Source organism: Nyctereutes procyonoides, unplaced genomic scaffold (genome assembly GCF_905146905.1).
Source record: "Nyctereutes procyonoides isolate TBG_1078 unplaced genomic scaffold, NYPRO_anot_genome, whole genome shotgun sequence".
Taxonomy (NCBI): Eukaryota; Metazoa; Chordata; class Mammalia; order Carnivora; family Canidae; genus Nyctereutes; species Nyctereutes procyonoides.
The window spans coordinates 38,920,004-38,946,955 of NW_026575044.1; the positions used below are offsets into that span (position 1 = coordinate 38,920,004).

At 47.1% G+C, this 26,952-nt stretch overlaps 1 protein-coding gene across 3 annotated transcripts in view; it reads right to left on the bottom strand.

Annotated features, from left to right (window-relative positions):
• Positions 1-24,319, bottom strand: part of GATA6 (GATA binding protein 6) — a 32,523-nt gene extending 8,204 nt beyond the window's left edge. Inside the window, exons 1-6 of one of the 3 annotated variants that reach the window (XM_055324090.1) lie at positions 24,089-24,319; positions 21,487-22,655; positions 16,831-16,997; positions 13,248-13,373; positions 12,298-12,385; positions 12,099-12,202 (exon numbers count right to left, since the gene is read on the bottom strand). In XM_055324090.1, coding sequence (XP_055180065.1) covers positions 12,099-12,202; positions 12,298-12,385; positions 13,248-13,373; positions 16,831-16,997; positions 21,487-22,612 — 1,611 coding nt within the window. In that variant the 5' untranslated portion in view covers positions 22,613-22,655; positions 24,089-24,319. The other 2 variants (XM_055324092.1, XM_055324091.1) reach the window with 2 other exon arrangements.
• Positions 24,320-26,952: the final 2,633 nt, after the last annotated feature.

Consider the following 26,952-nt stretch of genomic DNA (forward strand, 5'->3'; position numbering starts at 1 on the left):
CACAGGCGGAGGTCCTCGCTCTTTCTCTGATCAAAGTGCATTATGAGGGTGGGGCCGAAATCTGTTCTGTGTTTCCATTCATGGCTTATCTGCCCTCCACCCTCCCACAGACAAGTGAAAATGGAGGCACTTCCTGTTGAAAGAATGTGTTATCAGCACCAGACTCAGCCCAGGCTTAGCACTGAACTCAGGCCAGGTTAGGTAGGAGACCTGGCAGGATGGCTGGGCTGGAAATCTCCCTCTTAAAGGAATAAATGACTTCAGGGACAACCCGGGCTTCTGCAGGCTGGGTCATGGAAAATATCTACTAGCCTGCAAAGTAGGCACAATTCATCTTCAGATCACATGGTTGGTTTTTTTTTTTTTCCTGTGAGAACAACTTTTGGACATATATCTAAAAAGTCAAGAATTTCTGATTTGATAAAGTCATAGAGTCAGTGCCCAGTAGTGTCTGGCTCGCAGTGGCCTCACCAACACTGGCAGCTGTCTATCTTTCCCACTACCTCACAGACCCGGTAACAGGCAGGCCCAGAGACAGCTCCTCAGGCAGCTCTGGCTATCAGAGCTCTTATCAGAGCCAAGGAAACCCTTTAAAGGACACAGCCACTCCAGAACAACGTAGGTTCTATAGCTTGTGAATTATAAACATCAATTTCATTTTTGAGGAAGGAAACCGAAAAGGAGTCAGCTGGGGTGTGTTCTGTCCTCTGTGCTGTAATCACTTACTGGAGCCCCGATCTGAAGAAACAAAACACAGCATCCCAGGCAGGTTGAGGGTGAGTGTGTGATCATTCCCAGAGCTTAAGACTTTGATGATGATCACACTGCCTCCTTAGCTCGAATTCAGACTGTCGGCTTCCATGGCCTCTGATCTGTCCTTCCTACACATCTAAGTAAGCTTGTGGTTATGGCTTTCTCTTCTGTGAGGGGAAGCCAGCCATCCCTCACTGCCAACACTCTCTTCTCTGCTTTTGTAACCTCTAGGTTAGGCTCTCCCAGTGTTTTATAGCGGCCTGCCTCAAAAAAACTATGCGTAAATTCCAACAAAGGAGAAACACTTTCAGATAAATAAACTTTCACTCTAAAAACTATACTCATTTCGGTTTGGAGGGAGACATAAAAGCGACTCACTAATAGTTTAGGAAGTGGCACAAACACACAAGCGGTTCTGTCTCCATCAGGACCCGTAAAAATTGTCAATCAAAACAAAGCCCTTTATGTCTCCCATAACAACTCAAAGCAAAAGAACATAAACACCTTCTCTCGCAAGAAGGAAGAGTCATGGTCATTGTAGCCAATGACCTAATTCAGTTTTTAGCAAAATATTTTAGTTATTTAACAAGCAAATTCTGTAATGGAGAGCTCACTGGCTGCCCCCCTTGGGCCCTTTCGCCCCTTGTGGGCCTGAGTAGGCCAGGTTCTATCCATACCCCAGGATGCTGCCCTTTTCAAGGAGGGAAGAGCAATTCTATGCACACGATCTACCCTGGGCAAAGGAGCAGATTGTTTTATACATCTGCACACATTCAAATAGCAGGTTTGTCACAGTGAAGAAAGGCACAGCCCGAAGTCTAAGTGCCCTTGGACTAACAGTAAAATGCTGATTACAGGGGCGCCTGGGTGGCTCAGTGGGTTAAACGTCTGCCTTCAACTCAGGTCATAATCCTAGGGTTCTGGGATCGAGCCCCACATCGGTCTTCCTGCCTAGCAGGGGGAGTCTGTTTCCCCCTCTCCCTCTGCCCTACCCCCTGCTAGTGCTCATGCCCTCTCTGTCTCTACACTTTCTCTCTCAAATAAATAAAATCTTTTTTTTTAATGCTGATTACAAACATAAATGGCGGTGGGATGAGCACTGGGTGTTATACTATGTGTTGGCAAATTGAACTTCAATAAAAACAAATGAAATGAAAACAAATTTTAAAAAATGGCATGGGGGAGTATTTATTTGTCCCACAAACTGAAGTCACTGGCATTCTAAAGAAAAAGTTTATCTTCTAAAATGAATTAAAATGGATGGCTCTATTCTAGTCAAAGTGGTAAAGGATCCCAAGGAAAGATTTAAAACTTGGTGAATTATGATCTTTTGTAACAAAACTTTCAGATGGATAACTTAATCTCACCATCTCAATCAGAGAAAGCAGACCATGATCTGAGAACCAAGCAACATTTACAAGAAAGCATTACGAAAGTACTAAGTGTCACAAGGAGTGAAAATTTGCGGCTCTCAGAAAAATAAAAATATTTAAAACATGGTTACTTTGGGGGTACCTGGGTGGCTCAGTCAGTTAAACAACTGCTTTTGGCTCAGGTCGCAATCTCGAGGTCCTGGGATCGAGCTATACACATTGGGCTCCCTATTCACTGAGGCATCTGCTTCTCCCTCTGCCATCCCCCAACCCCACACACATGCTCTCCCTTTCTCAAATATATAAAATCTTTAAACACACACACACACAAAAAAAAAAAAACACAAAAAACCTACCCATGGTTACTTTGTTAATGCAATAGCTCTACATCTCTTCATTTCCCCCCACCAGGAAAGTAAGGATTTATTTCTAATGTCTTGGAATGGGGAGGGGGGGGTGGGAAATGCCATGTGAATAAAGCACAGCACTATTAACCTCCAAGATTATATTTAAATAGTGCTGTTCTCCTTGAGCTTCAAAGAGGTCTGCAGGCATCTCCCACTTATGCTACACAATGCTCTTAAGGACCAGATGGTAGGAATTACTTTTCTCTTTTAGTAGGAGGAAAACAGAGGCTTTACAAAACCTTGGCAGCTAACTAGAGTCACACATAGAGCTGGAGCTAGTGTCTGGCTGCCTGAATCTGTTTCCTTCCAGCTGCTAATCTGTGAACCCCCAGAAATAAACTTCAGACCATACCAAGGCTTCACCATGAATCAAGCAAATAAGCTTAATCAGAGCTTTAAATTAAAAATATGTGTCCCTTAATAAGATAAAAAATATGATTCCAGAGTGTGCACCCCGGCTCTAGTGAAACCATGCCATGTTAACAACAACGAAAACAGCAGCACAGCAAGTAAATTTAAACATCGTCAGATATTGACTTGGAACTATTTACTCGCAAGACTCCAACAGGACACTGAGATCAATACTTGTCGTTTATTTGTTCAAGTCTTTCTTAAAATCCGAAGTCAATTGGTTGTGCTCATTCCCACAGATTCCAAGTGCTGGGTCTGGTGCACTAGGTTATTGAATTATGAATTATCGCACATGCCAACACCTGTCTTTGGAGATGCTTTTCAAAATTATTAAAATTTCAGGAAAAAAAATAACAGGTAGCTCTCAACATGAACAAAGCTAACAGATTGTATTGAATTCATATCCATTAGATCTTCATATTGCTAGTAACTCTTTTGGCAGACACCCATGAAATGCATAATAAATTACTTTCGTTCCAGTAAAGGAATTCATTTTCTTCGAAGATTCATTTAGCAATAACATTTCAGAGCATTCTAAGCCAGATTTCTTAAATTTGGCCATGTTTCCCGTAACATTATTTCATGTTTTGTGACAATTTGTATATTCTTACAGAGGCAGGGCGGGGTGGGGGGCTGGGGGGGGAGACTACAAAGAATCTGCAATCTACAGAGAAACGTTGTGTTCTAAGACGAAGCCGCCCAACCCGAGGCCGTGAGAAGGCACACGACATTCTACCCACACTTCTTCTTTACCTAGCATTCTGGCTTTCAGATTGTGATAATGAGTCACTTATTAAATAAGCCACAGTCCTGTGATAAATTGGGTGGACTTACATATTATAAACTATTTAAAGAATGATATACTTGTGCTGACCTCTATACACACACACACACACACACACACACACATAAAGGCATTGGGTATTACTGTAGTGCAATGCATTTCTGACTATTCCTCCTTACTATCCTCCCCATAACACACAGGCACGCACGCACAAACACACACATACAAGACAAAAAACGGGAAGTCTAGAAAAGGCCTTGAGATCAAAATGAAAGTATGCAAACTCCACATGCTTCCATGTTCCTTGCCAGGTTGGCGTGTGACTTTCTCAGCAAAGGCCAGTGTGGTCAGACAGGAACGTGAGTTATTAAGAAGGAACTGAAAGAAGAAAGGGAGCCTGGCACATAGGGAGCGTGAAGATAAAATGCCAACAAAATATTTACGTTCATGGCTTGCAGCGAGTGGCAAGTGGGATATTAATAACTGTGATGATTGGTCAGCTCCCTGGGAGTGGTAACTGCCCTGGAACTGAGAGAGGCAGGAGACATCGGTTCCAGTCCCGGCTTCAACACCGGCTGGTTTTGTGACCTTAGGGAGTCACTCTGGATCCTGGCTTATAAATGAGGCAATTATAAAACCTAACTGCAGCACTCTCACAGGCCGCTGTGGGAGACTGATGACTTTCTAACTCTCTTTTTATTCATTTAGGAAAGAGCATCGTGGGCTATAAACTCTGGGGGGGCGGGGAGGGGAGAATGGACACTTGCCTATTAAATGCTTTTTCAATGATTTCATAAAAACCGGAGGCAATTTGAACATTCTGAACAATTCCAACTAATTTAGCACTTACTATGTATCAGAAATCACATCATTTGAAGGATGTTAAGTACTGCCTTTTAATAATTACCTTAGGTACACCAACCACAGCCAATTTCACTATGTGTTATTCTTTTATTATCCAATTGACATAGTCTTAGCACTGTAACACATTTTATTAGAAATACATGAAAATGTGCACAAAATTACAAATATTGCCTTATATATTTGGTTATAAGCAAATCACTTCTCTGGCATAATTTTTGCCATAATGTTTCTGCAGGACTTTTTTTGATGCTCAAATTACTAATGAAAATTAGATTTCTTTCAGAAAATATTTTTCTTTCTGAAGATTTCAATATCACATTTATCATGTCTTAATCTATGCCTTACTGAAATGTTAATTAATTGAAATTTTGAAAAATAAAAGGTTTTTTTTAATTTTTTTAAATTTTATTTATTTATGATAGTCACAGAGAGAGAAAGAGAGAGAGTCAGAGACACAGGCAGAGGGAGAAGCAGGCTCCATGCACCCGGAGCCCGACATGGGATTCGATCCCGAGTCTCCAGGATCGCGCCCTGGGCCAAAGGCAGGCGCCAAACCGCTGCGCCACCCAGGGTTCCCCAAAAATAAAAGGTTTAAAAAAAAAACTCTAGCATGCCACAGGTAACAACTGACTGCTAGACTTGGGTCCAAATCCTGATTCTTAATACATACATAATCTTGAATAAATCTTTAAAAAAATACATACATAACCTTAGGCCCATTACTTTGTTCTGAGTCTCACTGCTCCCCTAAATCAAAAATGGAAATAAAACATAGGTAGAGTGATAATTATGAATAAAAGAGAAAATGTACAAAAAATACATAAAGTACTTGATAGAAGCAGGCTTCTGCTTTTCTATGTCCAGTATCTTGTAAATAATAAATACAGAAAAGGGAGAAATCTTCTCAAAAGCAAGAGGCAATGATAAAATGCAAGACTAACACTAATGCCCTGCTCTCCTGCAACCTAAAGGCTCTCATAAAATATTCAACTTAAGAGATGAGCGGTAATTTTTTGACCCTCTCCAGAAGTCTCATATGAATCAGAACTGCTCTGCAGAATCAAGTTCCTCTGAGTGAAAATAACTCATATTGTATATGAGTCCTTCATGAATGTACCTTTCAGCTACTTAATTATGGTAGTAGTAGTTAATAATAACAGGAATTATTATTTTGTGACCAATCACAATGCCTTAGTAAATACAGTATGATCTAATCCCTTGGAGAAAAAAAGACAGTGGAGTATAAATTTGCTGATAAAGAAGGAATAAGCTGGGGCACCTGGGTAGCTCAGCGGTTAAGCATCTACCTTTGGCTCAGGGCGTGACCCCAGGATCCTGGGATGGAGTTCTGTATCAGGTTCCCCACAGGGAGCCTGCTTCTCCCTCTGCCTATCTCTGCCTCTCTGTGTCTGTCACGAATAAAAAAATGAAATCTTAGAAAAAAAAAGTAATAAGCTACGTGACTAAAGTGGCATTTTCCATTTTTTAGCATAGGATGCAAATATTAGCACATAAAACCTATAAAAAGAACTTTTAAATATTAACCTACGAAGCACCTAAACTTTCTTCAGAAGGCCATCTGAGGACCCACAGATACCCTAACAAGTATCAGTCCCCAGTCACTGCTGTAGCCACAAGCACTAAGGTGCGCATTTATTCTTTCAAACCACTTGGAGCCCCAAGATTTAGCACCATGCAGCTCGGAGGAAGTATTTCTTCTGACAAGGTTTTTGAATGAAGTTACTACCAAGGAGTGACTACAGTTGGGAAACAGCTCTATCTAGGCACAGAGCATCCCAGAAGAATAAATAAGGCAAGAATGAAGATACCTACTTTGTATCAAAATGACCAATCAGCAGGTAAGCGCCCCCGCCCCTCAGCCAAAGGGGCAGAATCAGCCAGCATCAAATCTTAAGTCTGCCTCTCTTCGTGGCAATTGTCTATTACCAGCAATGAACCACAAAAGGTACAGAAAGATTTCCTATCTCCAACACACCATGCCCAATATGTCTCCATTCAGAAAATTCAGCAGGCCACCCCAAACCATCCTGCCCTGAGAAGCCCTGGGGATAGAGAAACCAGAGCCTAGGCCTACATCATAGTGCCATGAGGCCAGTGCATGTCACCAGCTCCGAGGGAATCTTTTCCTTACTAATGATGAGGGGAAACCCTGCTTATAAAATGTACAAGCAGGAGCATGCCAGTATTTGTTTACATCAATTATCAAAATACTCCCTTAAGAATGTTTTAATTGGGGAGCCTGGGTGGCTCAGTCGGTTAAGCATCTGCCTTCGGCTTAGGTCAAGATCCTGGAGTCTCAGGATCGAGCCCTGCATCAGGTTTTCTGTTCAGTGGGGAGTCTGCTTCTCCCTCTCCCTCTTCACTCCACACCCCAGCTCCTGTACTGTCTTGTGTGTACTGTGAGCTCTCTCTCTTGCTCTCTCAAATAAATAAATAAATGTTTTAAAAAGTGCTTTAATTGTTGTATTCTAGCATAGAAAAAGAAACACATTTGTCAACACAGATGGGGGTTTGAGAAAGTCCATCATTTAGAAATGAAGACAACTGGACCCCACTTAAGGTTGACTTTATATTGATGTGAACCAGTTTCAAAAGTGTACCTTCCACTTACTTCACCAGTCTCACCTCCTACCTTTGGCTCCACACCCTATGCTCCAGCAACACTGAACACTAAAGCTATGTCCTCAAAGCATCACAGTTGCCCATGCTCTTCTTTCTGGAGGATGTCATCCTGGTGCTTTCCTTGCCCTGCAAAAATCCTATCCCACTGATTCAAATGCACTCTGTGAAGCCACTTCCAACTCTGAGGTCAGAATTAACCACTCCCTCCTTTCAACTTCTACCCTACCCCGTAGCTCATTTAAGGCACTTCCACACCTGACCAGCAGTGTGGCCCCTACCACTACCACCACATTATAAACAATTCGAGGTCAGGTACCTTGTTTCACTCAATGGTAAACAGGGCCTCTCAGAGCACAATACTTTTTAAATGGAACAACGACTATAAAGCCAGGATTAGTCTGCTAGAGTTCATCTCCAACATTTTATGTTTTATGATGACTTCCACATTATATTTGCAGTTTTAATATAAACTTAAGTGGCTTTTAATTTTTTAAAGTAATTATTTATAGAACTACTTTTAGGCAGGCAATATGTTCAGTGGTATCTTATTCTCAGACATTAAATCTCACTGCTATTTTCACCCCCAAATTAATCCTTCCTGCCACAAAGGAAAAATAAGAGAAATGCCTTTTAACTATAAAATTTGGGGACTGAGCTATAAAACATAAGCTTATATATATGATGTATGAAATGTATGAATGAGTATATATGATGTATAATATGCACACATCATATATACACATCTATTATATTTTTATATATGTAAAGATTTCTCCAGCTTTACTAATTTTTAGTTACAAGTCATAGGAAGGGTAAGAATATTTAGAAATTATGAAATCTTATTTGGAAAAAATAAATCTTATTTGGGAAGTGCTAAAATAGAACACTGTTCCCATATTTCCCTTCTAAATAATAACAAAAAAAACCTAGTGTGATTTAGTCAATAAATGGAATTCAATGAAAGATTTAAATATTCTTACTATCCACCAAGACTATAAATGCTAAAGAGAATCTGTTATATATTTAAGTCAACTAAATACATATTTTTCAGTAAACCTACACGAGAGAAAATTTAGTACATAAGACTTTTCTTGGAAAATGCATCTTTAAGTTCAAAAGGCACAAAGAATAATCAACTGTCTATCAAAATGTAAGTGTGACATATTTCTTAATCACAAAAATCCAAAAAGAACAAGCCAGGGGCTATTTTAATACTAGGCTGCATAGCAGTCAGCCTTCCCAATCTCAGAGAGGAAACACACTGCCCTCCCTGTCTCCGACACATAACACACCACACAGAAAACCTACAAAGAGAAACTGAGTCATCAGGTAGCTGAGTCAGCAACCTGATGACCATTAGAAAGAATGTCTTCTTTTTTCCAAGAGATCTAAGTTAAAACACAAATTAGCAACAAATACATAAAGCTAAGACATTGTAGCTTCATGACAAATAAGGGAAGACATAAGGCCTCAGAGCACCACCAAAATGATTTCTGTGGCCCTGAGACACTTGTCTAGGAAGAATGCCAAATGCTGCATGCTAGGAATCCTGCCCGCACCTTACTGCTGCCCAGGAGGGAGCCCTAGAGCCTTTGCTCTCAGCAGCAGAAAACTACCCTCCCTCCAGAACGTTCAGGTCCTGCCAGGCTAGCTCAGGAACCAGCCATGGGAACCTGTTGCCCCCCCTTCCCCCCCCACAGGAGAGGGAAGGAACAGAAGGATTTAAAAGGAGCCTGCTGGGAACGCCTACTGATCATCTCCTACACTGCTTTTCTGAGGGTGGCGGGATTAAAAAGGAACAGCAGGTGTGCTGTGGACCACTGCAACAATCTGACTTCCTTGCTATTACAACCATTAAGGAAAGATGAGCAAGGCAGCTATGTTGCCACTTACACCTGTGGCCCCCCAGTTCCACTCTTCCACTGGGAGTATGCCTGAGATGACTGTTTTGTAGCTCGGCTGACCCTCTTAAAGTGAAATAACCCTGAACTACTCATTTCCACCACGTCAACCACAGGGCCACACTGGAGATCAGCGGGACATCAAAGGAGGCTTAACCAGGGCGAGCCAACCAGGGTGCTGCGTACTGCATACCAGTGCCGCAACCTTGCCAGGCGGATGCAACATTTTCTTCACCCTACAGCACCTCCCCAAATCCTGTAATCATCCTGGCACAACACCAGCTGCCCTCCAACATCATAAACTGACCAAAATGGGGAAAAGGACACATCTTGTGGGCACAGCCACCTTTCTCAAGTGCTTCCCCCAGTGGCAGGGAGCTCCCTGCTCTCCGCCCCCCAAGGCCCTCCTCAAGGCTCCTCAGGGCACACACCAACCAAGTCTCCACCCAGAGAAGGCCGTGAAGGTACTCAGGGACCATGGGGCACACACACTCCTCCATAGGTAGTCACCTGGGGAGACTAGGGTCTCCCCATTAGGGTCTACAATTATTCTGGGAAGGGACACTTTCCAAAGGCAGCCAGCAGATGGGCTTCTGTCCTGTCGGCCTGGTTCCCCACTACAGCCATGTCACATAGGGGCTGCTAGAGACCTGTGTGGTGGGCTAGCGGACTAGGGAACCCCCAAAGCCCAGGTGCCTGTGGAACCCAGGCCAGAGGGAGGAGTGGGTCCCTGTATATAGGGAGAAGGCAGGCAGTCTGTGCCCCCTGCCCTGGGAAAAGGTGTTGGGAAGCCTTTGAGGCCGCTGGGGCTCTGCAGGCTCACACACTCACTCATACACAAACCCTGCCTGGTCGGCAGCTCACACTGCCGGCTCCCACGCAGGCCGCTGCTTGGGCTAAGGAGTGCTGGGGGCTTATAGCCCAAGACCTCGCCTGGAACTGCTCTCAGACTCCACCAACCTCCAAAGTCCTGCTCGCCCTGCCTCCCGGCCTCCAGCGCAGGACAGAGAGTTCCTTCGAGGGGTGAGGACCGGCCAGCTGCCTCCAGCATGCGAGGCCCCGGGTAGGAGGTGCCCCCAAAGCAGGCGGAGGATGGCCAGCACAGCTCCTGAGACCCCCTCTTCCAGGCAGGCCAGAGCCAGACCCCTCCCCGACTTTCTCCCCAACGCCTGTCCGGTGAGGACAACCGATCAGACTCACAAATAGCCAGTTCTGAAATTTCACAGCACAAAACCATGAAAGCAAAACAAACCCCGAGTCCCCCAAGTCCATTGTTGGGCAAATGCCTGTATTTCGGTGCCATTTATCATTCAAATTTGGCCTTTTCCAGGCTTAAGCCGGCCTTAACAAACAAAAGTGACCCAAAGCTGGCAGTGATTATTTCAGCTACAAGAGACCAACACCAAAGCCAAAAATCCTGACGGCTCCCCCAGTGCTTTCAAAACCAGCACGTTTAGCTACTACCTGCCTCATTTAGCTACTACCTAAGTGCTGCTGAGGACTGAGGACATAAAGAATATTTTTAAAATAATCTTTATCTTTTCATTCCCACACAAGTAGCCACTTTATAGACTCTTGAAATCACAACTAACCCTTTTGTAAAAGATAAATAAATAAACAAAAAAAAATCTTACACCAGAGTCCACCTTTAAAAAGGCTAGAAGCCTTCTTTAACACCTTATCTGCAACAAATGAAAATGACAGAAAGGCTTTTTGCCTTGTGAAACTGAACATACTTCTTGCATCATTAAAGCAAAAGAAAAAGCCAAAAGAATTTGGGATGGAGGAAAGACAGAAATATCAAACTTAAATTTTTTAATGTTTCCCTTTTGCTTGTTTAAGCCATTCAAAATACAATGAAAAGAAACCGGCTCTGTGGTTCCTGAACCCAGGTTAAAGACACCTCGAGGGCAACAGTTTCAATTTCACCTGGGGCGCTTATGCAAAAACACAGCCTTCCAAGCCCCACCCCCAGAGACTCTGACTCAGAAAATCCAGGGTGGGGCCCAGGAATCTGTAGCATTTCAAAGTACCCCAAACAGGGCAAAGCTAAATGTAAAAAACAATTACTAAGTAAATAGGGATTTTAATGCTGGTGTTTTGACTTAAACCAGTCTCAGCATAATCCTTAAAAAAAAAAAAAAAAAGTCCTGCGGCCCAGATCTCGCTCCGGATCACACTGAGGTCCAGGGTAAGGCCCGATCATTAAAAGAGCATTCCAGGTAAATTTGGAAAACAAATTTACGGCGGAATGTGCTCAACACTCAAGGAAAACTGGGTTTCAATCACACCTTTACAGAAACTGTGATCTTCACCAAGCCCAGGCATCCCTATCCTTAGGGGTGTGAATTACTCAAAACACGAATTGCTCCCAGGCTTGTGGCAAGGCTGAAATAAGCCAAGGTACAATGAAGGTGCCTTAGAAGGCAAGGGCCCCCAAGCAGAAGGCCAGTGGGTAAGATCAGTGACTACAGCAGCACAGAACACATTATGATGAGTTTTGCTTTTTGAAATGACTTAAAAAAAAAGAGAGAAGAAAGGCAAAAAGATGGAGTCGCTACGATAAGCAAATTTAAATGCCTTGGGCACCGAGATATATAAAGCCTGAGTTCATAGTGTTCTTGATCTACATCAGAAATACATCTATACAAGCAGCTCGAGACAGAAACCTGGAAATAAAACAACTTCAAGCACTTCACACCAAAACTTCTTGCTTTTACTTGGGTTAATTTAACCATAAAAAATGATATAGATCTTAATTAAGAGGTTTGTAAAGTACTTAGGTTTGTCATTTTGTTGACATTCAAATGTAATCTCCTCTAAAAACTATTCCTAGGTATCAGCTAACTAAACTGAACTGTTGGTTTAGATTATTGTACTACCAGATAAGATAAAACTTGTGATAATATACTAGAGAGCAACCCACTAGCTTAGAAAGTGTCTGTACTGCTTTAACACTTACCCCTGAGGCTGTTGGTTGTGTTGTAGGGGAAGTATTTTTGCTGCAGTCATCTGAGTTAGAAGAGGTGGAAGTTGGAGTCATAGGAACAGAATTATTGCTACTACCTGCAAGAGTCAAAATTAACCTCATAAATACACACATACTCGACCGTTACAGTTGGCCAATACTTTACAATCAAATAGCATTTTATTGTATTTACCAGAGCAAGCCTTTGACTTATTTATGTTCTTAGGTTTTCTTTTCCTGGTTTGAATTCCCTCTTTTTTCATAGCAAGCGGTCGAGGCACCTAAAAAAAAGAATTTCAAACAGGCCTTAAGTTTAATAAATATTATACTGAAGAAAAACTCAACTTTAACTAAAGACTCAACATCAGAACTGAAAGCCCTCATTTAAAAGAAGTTGCCATAAATTTCGGTCAATTTTTATACACACTCAATAGATCCCAACCTATACAAAGACTATACTTTCCCCAGCAAATGCAGATTCCTTCAGAGAAAATGAGGTGACTTGTCAAGGAAAATTTATTCCTTCAACTTACTGTTTATTGTTTTAAACAACTTCAATCACAGAGTAAAACCACTAGGTACATATTTTTATTGCAAAGAGATTGTGTATTCTCTTCCTCCTACACATACAAGGTTAATTTCCTTTTTAAGATTGATGTGTTTATAATATTTCATGGTTTCCTCCAAATGAAGGACAGTGTTGCTAACTATAACTATCAAATATATTATTGCTCCTTGACATAAATGTACTTGATTGCATCAAAAAATTTAAAGTTAAGGTATAAACTAGTTATGCATTTCTGGTTGGTGCCATGCTTTTTTTTTCTTGTAGTATATACATATTTTTTAAAGTTACTACTATGTTATTGATTCTAAAATGCACATTTTTCACATTTTAGCATTTCTAAAACTGAGATGTCTTAAAATGGATGTGTGGCAGTTTAACTGGCAGCATTTCTTTGTTTCTTACTGATATGTAAGATAATGGTTTATAATTAATAACATCCTAAACTCAGTAACGTGCATATAGGAAATCAGATTCTTCACTTTTATCCCCTCTCCTTGGCTGATTTTTTTTTAACTGAAACTATGTACAAATAAGATTCTAAACACGTATACACATGAGCACAATACGTGGCGCACCCCATGGAGTTTCATGTAGAGTCCACAAGCATTGCACACAGGTTCACCCTCCGCATTTCTGCGCCACAAAGTGGTGGTCGTGGTGTGACAGTTGGCACAAGACAATCCAAGCCGCCGGGAGGAAGGCTAAAAAGTAGCAGAAGAAAGTGTACAGATATAAATGACTTTATGTATATGCCATATACATCAACGTATCATTTCCCTGTCATCAGCAAGCATGGATCTTTTGTTTACAATAATTTTAAAATATAGGGAAAAAATTAAAGTCTGATTAGACTGAACTTCTTGAACCAAGAAACTGGAATTTTATGTAGGGTGCTCCATCCCACATTGTTTGATTTGCTCCAGGATATTCTCCCAGCGTATAGAATAACCAGGACAATGTTGGCCAATAACTGCGCTCACTGTTTTCAGGTCTGAATTATAAGAGTCATGAAACACAATCACAAACTGCCTGCCAGTGTCCTAAGTGGCTTTGGGTGGTCTCCACTTGTCATTTGTAATCAAGTCTATTTCTCAGGTATGTGCAGAGGAATAACCCAAAAACTTTAGAAAGGCAGGCAGTCAGGTAGATAGACTGACAGGTATAAAGAAACGGATCTTGTAAAATGTACAAAATTTTTATAAAGAAATATATTGTAATATATATCATAATTTGCAAGGTTGCCTGCTGCCTCTAAGTTTTTGTATTATTCTTTTTACAAAGTATAAGCAAATTTTGTGGCACTGTTTTAATGCTGGCAGTCTTATTTACGGTGATAGGGATATATTTTCTTTGTCCTATCAGTACGGTATTCAACTTCTGTTCATACAAAGATTTAAATGATATTAGAAAAGGCACTGTCATTCCGATTTCCATGTGACCTTTATGCCCATAACATCCTTAAGAGGGAATTTATCTCATCTAAATTATGTGTGAGTGATAAAGAAGGGTTTAAGCTAGTATAAGTTTCTCTCCAAAAGGCCAAAATCTGTATTTGTTTTTAAATTACCTAGAGAGGCAACTAAAACAGTATTATGACTTCAGTAAAGAAGCTGTGAGGGAAAAATCCAAGGACCAAAATAAGTCGAAAATTTTTTCAACAGAATTTGGTAAGTTAGCTACATCAATTAATTTCAGAAAAGAATAGTCTTGTACAACAAAAATACGAACTGGGGGTGTGTTGAATATTCACAGGTTAAAGGACAGATTTACCAAATCCTTTGCTGACATATTTAAAAGATAAAATTGAATTCTGCATTTACAATTCACATCCTATTGATGACTGTAGCATTATTCTTTACAGACAAGCCATAAAAACAAGCAGACACTGGCAAACCCTTAGCACTACAACATTTGTTAAGAAGTCAATGCTAAGAAAAATCGATTTGACTTTTGGTTGAAATGAACATGCTTGGCTGACAGGCAAACCATCTGTGGAACTGTTTTGTTAAAATGATAAAAACAAAACTTTTTGCATGTCGAGATTTGTTTCTTTCCTTTAAAATAATTTCCTAGGAGAGCACTCCTTTTTCTTCATAAACGTGAAATCAGTAAACTAGGGACAAGAAGGTTCATTTTATAAACAGGCCATTTATGACAGTTTCCAGTGGAATTTGAAGCCAATGTGAAGTAAACTTGTTATCAGAATTTACCATTATAACAAAGAACTTTATGACCGTCAACTGCAAATCATAAGTGAAGCCAGTCTCCATAAACATGTGAAATGAAGGTGAATGGGTTATAAAAGTTCCTTGTAACAAGTGATCTCAGTTATATTCATCACTGACAAGGAATTCAAGTTACACCATAAATCTCTTATTTTGCAATATATTACAAGTTCAAATTCACAGTGATTGGTTCTGGACTGCTAGCTAAACAAACTTGGGTTCAACATTCTGAGAACTAAGCTAGATCCATCAAAACCATAAATAAGAAGCCCACAAGAACTAATTGATGAACACACCCTTCAATTGGTATCATTTATAACCCATTTACAAAGCACAATGGCTGACCTTGGTCATGGCCAAGACACCTGCCACACAGAAGGGAAACCAACAAATTGAAGATGTCAAAAACTCTTTTCTGTTAAGTTATTTTTACTGGTAAGTGCACAAAACAAATGGCACTATCTAAATAATGGGTGTTACTAGATCAGATTTAGAATGCAACTAGAACTTAATCAGCTACTCTTCTACCAGTTTTCCCCTCAATCTCAAGAAAAGGTTATCTTGCTGAACTCAGCTAGTATTCAGCTCAATGTACCTTTCCAAAAAAAAAATCAGTTTCACTGTTGACACACCAAAACGACAAACTTCTTGGGATAGTTTCTGGCCACTACTTTTTAAATATGATGCATAAGAAATGAAAACCATAGGGAGTCAGATGCTGAAGTTAAGGATGCCCTCTGAAGACAATTTCAAGCGGCAGGAGGTTCTAACAAGTTTAAGGCACATACCCACATTAAATTAACCTCAGCCACTTTATTTTAAATGCATTAAAAACAAAACAACCATAAAACTAATTGCTTCTCTTTAAGGTGTCAGACTTCCATTGTGATGCAATTTCACCCTAATCTATTTAACACAAACAACATGTGTAGCATTTGTTCCTGCTAATTACAGTATAACAATTAAATAAATTACTTGGATACTTAAGATGTCTGGCATCTCACTGTAAAATATTTTACTTTAAAAGGTATTAAGAGTATGAGTGCTTGGTTAAACAAATGTTAGCCCTACAGTGGGGCCTGTGAACACTTTCATTTATTTTCTCTAATCACTACAGCAGTAAATGCCCTCTCCTAAAACCACCCCTAACTCTGAAGAGATTTATCCCTGAAAAAAAATCAGAATTCCCATAATTTAAAACACATAGAATACATTTAAAATGTGTTTGGATTGGTGAAAATCCCCAACTTGGGAAGCACATAAGACTGCATTTTTTCCCCCAAGTGCTATGTAGTTTCCTGAACAGCTAGATTTCAAAATAACAAAGGTGAGAGTAAGTTTTGATCAAACTCAAAGACAATCCAAAAGAAGGATGGAATTTGGGGCTACAAGCTCATTCCCAGGAGGAGAGGTAAAAGGGATCCAAAAGTATAAGGAACAGAATCAAAGGAACCCTGAACGAGGGTGTAGGGGAAAGGGAGTGTGGGTTTGTGGTTGTGATACTCTAAGGGGAGAGGGAGGGGGTTCGAGTCTCAAAAATAAAATCCAAACCACACCAAACTGTACATAGTGAAAAACATCCCCTTCCTTCATCTGACCTGGTTTCGGTGTACTCAGTTTTTTCTCCCCAGAGGTTACCGTCATTACTAATTTCTTGTGTCTCCTTCCACAATGACTCTAGTGCATTTAGAAGTACACCTAGAGACATATACACACGGACTTGTTTTAAAAAAAAATGTAGCTCCTACACGTTGCTCCTGCCGCACTGACAGACGTCCTGCCCTAGGTGGAAATGTGGGGAAGGGCGGTCTCCGCTCCCCGGCCTCGGGCGCTCGCGGGCGGGAAGGGCACAGCTGGGTCCCAGCTGGGTCCCCGCCGCACCTGTTCCCGCGGGGGCGCCCGGGCCGCAGCGGAGGGCGGCGCTCGCACTCACCACGCGCTTCTGCGGCTTGATGAGGGGCCGGCTGAGGCCGTTCATCTTGCTGTAGAGGCCGCAGGCGTTGCACAAGTAGTGGCCGGTGCCGTCCCGCCGCCACAGGGGCGTCTGGATGGAGCCGCAGTTCACGCACTCTCGGCTCTCGGGCAGGTCCTCCAGCAGGTCTGCGGCGAGAGCGGGGACGGGAGCCCCGGTGAGGCCGCGCCGCTCGCGCCCCTCCCGGGCTCCCCGGCGCCCTGCAGCCCGGGCCCCAGCTCCCGCCCGCCTCCGCCCGCGCCCTTCCATCCCCGCGGGTCTTTCCCGCTCGGCGGCCGAGCCGGGAGCCGGCCGTCGTCTCTCTATCGATCCGCTGAGCCTGTATCCAATACTTCTGCAGCCCTGGGCGCGCCCAGGAGAACCCCAAGAAAAGTGGCAGGAGATGGTGCTGGAGGCCGAGCCCGAATCATCTCCTCTGCCTGGTCTCCAAGGACCTCGGAATGGAGAGGAGCTGTGGGCAAGCTGGTTTGGGTCCCCTGACCCCCTCCTTTCCGGCTGTTCCCAAGCGTTTCAAAACTGAAATCCATCATAATTACAGTGTACCACCTGCCAAACCCCAACCAGCCATACAATATCGACACTGATCACTGACCCCTGCAACCAAACCCACAAATAACCTGAGATACAGGCCGGCTACCTTATTACTTTTATCCCACGTAATTTTTATTTTAATGTATTTACTGTATCTGTCACCCTTCCTTTTCTCCAATTAAAAAAAAAAGGACAAGTGAAATTAGAAATATGTTCTTAGGCACTTTATCCATTAATTAGAAAATGACTCCGGTCTCCCAAAGGGGGAAAAACGCACCAACATTAACAAGCACCGAGATAAATGTTAAATTTTCTTCTCACGCCACAAGGAGCAAACGCTAAAATATTCTGAGTTCCACTGCTTCCATCTGCAAAATTCCTACGAACGGTTGATATCTTCTTGATTCAGGACATTACTAAAATCGTTTAGTAACACTCAACAAAACTTTCATATTTTCCTACACTGAACTTCAGTTTAGGCAATCTATCTGAATTGCGTTTGTCATTTTGCTTTTGGTTAGTTTTTGGTGTTTACAACTAACCCAAGCCTGTTATTAAGAAAAAAATCTTGAGAGTAAATAGTTGTAATATTTATTACTTCCACTTAAATTTGTTAAATATGAATAAATAAATACTATCTAAAATGAGATGGGTACTTACTAATTTAAAAAGTGCTTTTAAAATAAACTTCATAAAAAATAAAAATATCCTTTTGTTTAGGGTTATTTATAAAGGACTTAAATGTCCAAATGTGGCTTTACCAAGAATTTCTGCATCAATTTTTAAAGTAAATAAATGTTACATTTTAAAGCTTTATTTGAAGATGTGTGCCAGCAAATCTTTATGTTCTTTCTCATTCCCGAGGAGTGTACAGCTTGTTCCTACCATCAACTACTTGTAAAGATATTTAAATATGTTTTGGGCATGAATACTCTCTAAGTCCATTAATGCAATTTACGCTACAAAACAAGTCTCTTTCCTCCTCAAGAAATAAGTTTAAAAGAAACTAGCATCCTACATAACTGGAGTTCAAAGTTGTCACGGGGATACCGCGACTTACAACACATCACAAAGATTTATTCTTCTCCACCCTAAAAGCCACTATTGACTACGGTAATCAGTAAAATGCTCAGGACTTCAAGGACACTGAAGTTAAACAAGGTATTTGTCTTAGTTGTTGACTTTAAAATGTTACCTATCAGAGACCCTCTCGATAGAGGAGTGGGGCATTCCCTGGAGAACCCAGCCCTATGCCTGGCCTCCTTCCCCCAGGCTGGAAACAATAAAAGTTCCCAGGAGAAGACAGTGGGAACTCTCCAGGTAAATCTCTTTAGTCATCTGAAAACCAAAAGCCCCTTTGGATAAATAAAATTTAGGAAGTTTGTTTGTTTCATTAAATCGAATCTAGAGCTCCCAACTTTCTCCCTACCACTTACCAAGCAGCTATAATCCTTCAACGGACTAAAATAAGAAAAACTTTTTTTTTAACAATTAGAAAATCTGATTGCACTGGACTTTCGTTCATCAGTTTCCCCCCTACTCATCATCGTCTCCCAACACAACTGCTTTGGATTCCCCTAGAAAAAAATAATAATAAGAGGCTCCAGGGAGAAGGGTATGGCCAGGGAATGCCATCCCAGGACCCAAAGAATGGAACACAATTCAGCAGGAGGTTAGGAGGGCGCTGGTCTCGGGAACTCAAGCACTCAGCATAATCACCCCAGGATTCCCTACCACCCATCCACCACCAAAATCAGGGAGAGGTGTATGGAGCAGGTAACTGGAGTCCTCCACACTGTGTAGATTGAAAAGGCTCAGTGCTCTCGGGTTTTAGCCCTTCTGCCCAAACAGAAGGCAAAATAGTGCCTTCAACAAAGGTCCGTTTGGGGGGCGCTTTTTTTTAAACCATCAAAGTGGAGAAGGAGAAATCTAGCTAGGAAGCTAGGAGGAGAAAGAGGGGTTGGAGGTCAAGGTTTCCCTCGCAGGAGAACACCTCTGAGGACAACCAAAATTAGATCTTTTGCTCCCCCACTCCCAGCCTGGCTGATTCTCAGTAGCTTCCTGCTTTCTTAAAAGACTCTTTAGGCAAAAGGTGTGTATTCCCAAAACCCTTCCCCTTTTTGGTTGTTTTTAACATATGCTGGATCTATGGAAGATTTTTCTGACTTTGCAATGTCCCATCCAGAAGGTTGAAAAGTTGGTGAAAGAATAAGCTAGGTTTAAAATGAAATTTGTAAGTCGCCTGCAATTGCACGCTTACGGCCCCTGAAAAGATTTTCTATACTAAAGAAGTTGCTTTAAACGTCAGAAGACTCCGATTATGTCCTTTGGGACTACTTCTCTTCCTCAGTCCTGTGAAATGCCAGAAGACTGGAGAAGAGGGGTACGGAGACCAGCCTAAGGTGTGTCCCGAAACAGGTAGAGCTGTAGGATCTCGCCCCTAACCCAACTCTTGTACCCTTTCGGATTCCCCGTTGGATTCTTGGCTGACAAAAGCCTCATCCTAACAACCCCCAACCTCCTTCCCATTCTTTGAAGATTCCTCATCTTCCAGTCCCTCAGCTCCTGCCAGGAAACCAGCCGTGCGTCCCTATGCTGCTCTGCTCTCAAGTCTCTCCTCAGCAGGGCTCTGCACACCCACTCTACACAATGGTGAAGATGTCTCCAGGGCCAGCTTCTCAGAGGAAAGAGCGAATTCTGAGACCAGAATCTTAGGAAGTAGAGAACGAAAGGAAGAACTTGTTACCAAAACGCCTGTTGCACCCTCCCAGTGTTACCAGCAGGGCTGTTCAAGACACATCCTTCACTTTGGGGCCCCTGGCATTTCCAGTATGTCTTTTGAATACAGGGCTGGCGATTCATCACTTTCTCCTACTAGTTAGGGCCCCTAAAAGGCTTGTCCCAAAAACCGAGCACTGAGGCTCCATGAAAAACCCCAATCTGGAGTGTGAAGACACCAGGTAGGATAATTTAGGCTGACGTGCCTCCTGCCTCTTTGTCACCTCTGTGACTCCCACACCTCCCCTCAAACAAACGACAGCCCCTACCCCCCCACCCAAAAGGTTGTCTTAGGAGTCTGTCGGGTTATCAGACAGGTTAAATACAAAGTAAGAGACCTGAGAACGCACCTAGAAGGACCCAGAGTGCTGCAGCTGCCGAGAAAAGAAGCAAGAGGGCCTTGTCAGGCCAGACAATACCGTTTATAACCTCCTCTGCTTGAGCACAAAACGCTTTTCAAAATGGGGGTGCTTCCAGGTATTTTGACCACTGTTTTTTTCCCAGTTCACCCAGCGTTGCCCCCAGACACTGGAATGAAAGTCTGGGTGGCCCGGAAAACTGAAAAGTCGGTGGGCTGAGCTCTGGAGGAAGAAGAGATGTGGGGGCTCCAGGATCCCGGGGCGGCGTTGGGGGGGGGCAGCCTGGCAGGGGCCGGGCAGGAGCAGCAGCAACCCCAGACAGTTCTGCTCAGCTGATGTCAAGCAAAAGGACCCCTCCGCCAGCTTTCCCTCGGGATAGTCAGGAGGCTGACCAGTCCGGGTAGCCTCTCTACTCTCCCTCTCACCTAGGAGGAAGCCGACCGGCTCCTTAGGTTCTTTTCCACTGTGCAGCTCTTAAATACTCTCCTTGAGGGACACACAATTCCTCACCTCTGGGGAGCTGAACTGGGTGAGACCGTATTCGAGGAGGGGTGAATCAACACTTCCTAAACTGACCCCCCCCCCCCGCCCGCCCTCCACAGAGTCCTATTCTCCTGCTTGGGGAAATCAGGGCCTGTGACAAGTCTCAGGCCCTGTCAGTTCCTCCCCGTCCCATTCCCCGTTCACGTCCCCCGAGCTTCTCTGAGGCACTGACACGTCTACGCGCACTGAGTCTCCTTCGTGGCAAGGGACTGAAACAACGATCCGCCCAACTGAAGCCCCTCGCCTAGACTGCCGGGCTCTGGGTGGCCCTGCCAGAGTTCCGCGAGTCCTCCCGGGGCACCCAGAGAGAAAAGCCCCAGGAACAGGGCCCGAGGCGACGGGCTGCTCCTCACCCCGTGCGCCCCAGAGCCCCAGGCCCCCCGCCCCGCCGCGGCGCTCCGCTTACCTGCGCTGGGGCCCCGCGGCACCGGGAGGGGGGCTCCGGCGCGGCTCTGCAGGCTGTGCAGCACCGGGGTCTCGAAGGGTCCCGCGGGCCAGGCGGGAGTAAGCGGTGCACCCACGTAGGGCGAGTAGGGGTTCGGGTGGTGGTGGTGGTGGTGGTGGTACGTCCCGTTCAGCGGCCGCGCGGCCGACAGCGAGCTGTACTGGTGCTCGCGGCCGCCCATGGCCGCCAGGCTGCCGCCGCCGCCGCCGCCGACGCCGCCCGCGCCCCCGCCCCCCGCCGCCGCGTAGCCCCCGGGGTCCCGCGCCGCGCCGTTGGCCACCGGCGGGCTGGGCGAGTAGGGGAAGCGCGCCGAGACGTGCGCGGCGGCCGAGCCGGCGCTCCCGGGCCCCGCGGCCCCGCCGCCCGCCGCGCCGCCCCCGCTGCCGTACGGGGGGCTGTCGGCCGAGGCTTGCGGCCAGCCGGGGTGCGCGCCCGCGCCGCCCGCGTGGTTGGCGGGCCCGCCGCCGGCCCCCTGGAGGTACGGCAGGCCGGGCAGCATGGAGCCCACGCGCGTGGTGGGCACGTAGACCGGGGAGCTGGCCGCGGCGGCGGCGGCGGCGGCGGCGGCTGCAGAGTGCACGAAGCCGCCGGGCGCGCCGTCGTAAGCGGCCGGCCCCTGGCTGGACAGGGCGGCGAGGGTCTGGTACATCTCCTCGGGCTGCTCGGGCGCGAAGGGGCTCAGCTTGGCGCCGCGGCTGGACCACAGCAGCTTGCTGGCGGTCGCGGCCTGGTCGAGGTCAGTGAAGAGCAGGAGGTCCTCCCAGCTCGACAGGGCGCTCCCGGGGCCTGCGACCCCGGGCGCCGAAGGTCCGTGGGGCGCCGCGAAGGGATGCGAGGCGTACGGGCCGAGCAGCAGCGAGCGGGCCGGGGGTCCCGCCGCCGCCTCCGTGTCGAGCTGCGGCGTCCTGCAGTTGCCGGCGCCGCCGGGGCCACGCTCCCCAGCCCGGGAGCAGCAGGAGGAGGACGAGGAGATGGGGGAAGGCGGCGAGGAGCGCTCCCGCGCCGGAAAGGCTCCGGAGTCGCCGGCGTCCGCGGCGGCGGCCCCGAAGCGCTTCGGCAGGCACCAGCCGCCGTCAGTCAAGGCCATCCACGGTCCGGCGCCTCTCCAAGCTGACTCCTAGCTCCTGAGGCTGGGTGAGGGGGGGCAGGGACGGGAGGAGAAATCAAAAAGGGTTACCAAACGCGCAGGCCGCATGGCACCTCGCTCCCACTGCCTCTTCGAGCTGAGGAGACTCCTCCGACATCCCGTCTCCGGCCCGGGCGCGGGCGCGGGGCGGGGCGGGGCGGGTGGGGGGCGTTGGGGAAGGGGAGGGGAGCGGGGCCTGGGTATCCGCCGCGGGGTCCTCCCCCGCCCGGGAAATCCGCCCTGCCCGGCCTGCACCGCCCGGGGCCCCTCGCCCGGCCGCCCACCCCCTCCGCAGCATCCTCCATCTCCGCGCGCCAGTTCCCAGGGGTGACGGGGAGACCCGCCGAGGTTGCCCTTCCGCCCCAAAGTGGCTCTCTCCCGGCCGATGCGCACAAAAGAACTTTTTAAAGTAGTTGTGCTCGTCGGCGCTGCCTTCTCCCGCCTCCCTGCGGGAGTCCCCGCCCGGGACGCCTCAGTGTGCGGTCCGCCCGAGTGACAATCATTAGCGTAAGGAAGGCAACCTGTCCCCGAAAACGAAACCGCCGCGTTCTCCCACACCGGCTTCCCCGGAGCTCCCCGGACCGCCCTGGACGGACGCAACGCGAGCTCCAGACTGAAGTGTACTGCAGCCCAGGGAAGGTGGGGCGCCGGGGCGGAGACCGCAGGCTCCGACCTTCCGGGCCCAGGCACTGCTGGGTGCCCGCGGGGCCGCAGTCTCACGCCCAACCCTCCTCCCCGTGGCGCCGCACACCTTAGGCACGGCTCGCGCCTGCAGCCACCAGCGCGTGCGCTCACGCCGGCGGGGCCACCCCCGCCCACCCCGTGGTCATCCCCAGCCGCGGAGAGGCCGGACCGTTCCGGAATCGGACGTAGCGGGGTGGAGCGGAGCGCTGAGAAAAGGAGGGGGAAATGCGGGGGGGGGGGAGGGGGCTCGAGGCGGGAGCGGGGGGCGTGAGACCGCCCCGGGGCCGAGGCCACCCCAAAGGGGAGAGCAGGAAGAGAGACGGGGAGACGCGGAGGGAGTGGGGAAGGGAGGCGAAATGCAGCCAGGCGGGCCTCCTCCGAGCTGCTTTTCCAGATCGCTTCGGCTCATCGGAGATAACCATACTAAAATTAATGCCCACACGCAGACCCGGTCTAGATAGCAAGAAAGAAGTCTCGCTGCCCGCCTGACTGCCGGCTCCCGCCCCTTTGCGCCAGATAACTCGGAGATAAGGCTGCGCGCAGATAAGCGCTTTAGAGAGAGAGGAAGAGACAGCAGAAGTTGGTCCGCGGTGTCCCGGGAACCTGGGAGCCGCGACAGAAGAAGGGAGACACCCTCCGAGCCGACCGCGGCCCGCAGAGGGCCGGAGAGCCCGGGGCTGAGGGGCCCGCGACGGGTTAGGGGGTAGGGGGGAGGAAAGAGGGGAGCCCGAGCGAGCGAGAAAGCAGCCGAACCTCGGGCGCGCGCTGCGCATGGAGAACGGCTGCGGCGGAGGGTGCTCCCGAGCGCGGAGAGAGGCTGCGGGCGCCGGCAGGCGAGCGCGAGTCCGGGGTCTGCGCGGCACTGCTGGTGAATAAAAAGGAGAGAGGAGGCGCCTCTTACTGCTCTGCCGGAAAACTGCAGCCTGCGCTCCTGATTGGACTCATCCGAGCCCTAAACAAACAGCGCTCGCCGAAGGGTGCCAGGCTGTGGGTCGGAACTGCGCTGTGCGAGCAGCTGGGCGCTGGAGGTGAAGAGGAGGAGGAGGCGGAGGTGGAGGAGGAGGAGGGAGCGAGGGGAGGAGAGAAAAGAGGGTGGGGAGGGGACCTCGGGCGGCTGGGGGAGGGGAGCGCGCCGCCGGGGCAGACAATGAGCGCCGCGCAGCCTGCGGGTGTGGGCCGAGCTGCGAGGACCTTCCTAGGAGTGGGGGCGAGTCCACCGAGGGGGCGCCGCGCCCCGGGACGCACGGGGAGGGGCGGAGGTGGCGGAACGCTTGACCTGGCTGGCGACCCACACCCATCCGGCTGCGCAGCACTTTCCTCCGCCCCCAGTTACACACGCACTTACGGGGGCGGGGGGGGGGGGGTGCGGCACGAGAGGAGTTGGCTGTGCACAGCCCTGCGCGGCCACCGCGGCGTGAGGGACGCGCCAGCTTTCGGGTCAATGGTGCCCCCAGAATGAGGGGGAAAGTGCTTTACTCCGCGGCCCTTCCCCTCTATTTCGTCCACGTTAGAAGAGCTTTTTGCTCTGCCTTTGTATGTGAACTACCTTAAACTCTCCCCGACCTCTCCTCGAGACCTTGGGGCTCGGGTCGTGGTGACCGTCGGGGATTGAGGCTCCAAAGAATATGGAAAAGAAGGAAATCCAGTGCCCAACTCCCTATCTCTGCCAGGCTTTTTAGAAACAGACTAAATTCCTAGGAGGTTTCGGGAAGCTCACGTCGACACTTACCAGCTAACCCTTGGGAACTCTGAATTCGGGGTTGTGGTGTACGTAAAGGCTAGTCCCGGAAGGTGCGCGTGATGAAACGGGCTTCCACCCCAGTCGCACCCCGAGATGCTTTCCAAGTTTTCGTGTCCCCGTTTGCTCTGAGCTTATCCCGGAGAACTGCAGGTAAGTCTCGGATAAGTCGTTGGAAAGAGGGAGGGGGTTCACCTTCCCTGGACCCAGCGGGAAAAACCGCTTCCCCACCCCCCACCCTCACATACACACCCCTTCTTCGCTCCCTCCAAATGGTTATCACAACTGTGTACAAACTGATACGGTCCCGAGCGGGCGAAGGGACTGGAAATGAACGTCGCGGGGTTATCAGCGCGGATCTGTCAGCAGCGAGGCGCGCGGCCGCAGGTTCATCCGCCGCAGGAGCAGTGATATATGTCTCGGTCCCTTTCGCTCACAAAAAGATTTCTTCCGACAGATGTGACCCCAGAAGGCAGCGGACAGAGAATTTGCTTTGGGAGGATGGATTTTTACATTTTTCCCCCCAGGTGAATCGAAGTAAATAATTTTCTAAAGGTCAGTCTCCCTGAAAGCATTTGGGCTCTCTTTCTTCTTCTTCTTCTTCTTCTTCTTCTTCTTCTTCTTCTTCTTCTTCTTCTTCTTCTTCTTCTTCTTCTTCTTCTTCTTTCTTCTCCTCCTCCTTCTCCTCCTCCTTCTCCTCCTCCTCCTCCTCCTCCTCCTCCTCCTCCTTCTCCTTCTTCTATTTTGTGTTTTTCCATTTGGGGAAGGGAGAGGAGCCTAAGCAGAGTTGAACGGGCGTAGCTAGCGGCATTGTAAAATATGATTTTGAGAGATTGTGAGAGCCCCATCGTTAAAAGTATGTTTCCTCTCAATATAATCATGAGCTGTGAACCTGTGTGTCCTACGGCGAAAAGGGGACAGGCCCTGGCAGTGAGGGGAAGAAGCGGAATCGAGGAAGTTGGCGAGAACTCTTGGTTGGGTTTTTTTCCCCATTCCTCGTTGTAGATTGCTGCTAAACACTTCTGAATTCTAAATTGCTATTACGACTGTCCATAAACCGTTCTCATCCAATTTAGTCACTTTTATTACATGCCTCTTTGCTTCCCTCAATCACTGTGGTGGCTCCCAGTTTCAATGTGGCCTCAATTCGGGTCGAGTGAAGGTAGAAAACTCTGGAACAGAGATTGGCCACCGGAGCAGGATTCAGGGCTTTAAAATTTAACCTGAGTTCGATCGAATGGGACTAGCAGAAGAAATGACCTGGAGTCCGCCTTCCGCTTAACACTGGCCAGGGCTTCCAATACCTTTTTTTTGGCGGGGGGGGGGGGGGGGAAGGGGGGTTACGTGAGTTCCGACCAAATTTTTAAGCAGACTGAAGTTTTTTTGAAATCTCATTTGCAAGCAGTTACAGAAACGTTGTGGACATTTGACTTTCTTTTGAGTCCAACTGTTTTGAAATGATTTTCAGGTTTACTCTTAAAAGCAGAGGAGTTTTTTTTTTCCTTAATTCATATCTCAGTGAGGTGATTTCTAATGGAGATGAGTTTTTAAAAATCCTCTGTTAGATTCCAAGCTGTGAACGGCCTCCAAGCCTGAGCCCTGAGGAGACCTAGCCCGGAACCTGATTCCTGTTGAGTGTGTTTCTTTATATCAGCAAGTATGAAGGTGTCTGGGTGAATTTCCTTGGACAATAGCTAAACCCCCAGGGACCTGCTTTTCCCCCCCGCAGCTCCAGCTCGCAGCAGCTGGCTCTGGCACCGATGGAACAGAGGTGAGCAGCCAGGCAGACTCTGACCAACTCTGCCGGCAGCCTATAGTTCCTAAGGGCTCCAGAAGGGACCCGGCATTTTAATATCCAGATTCCCAATCTCTTTTTAAA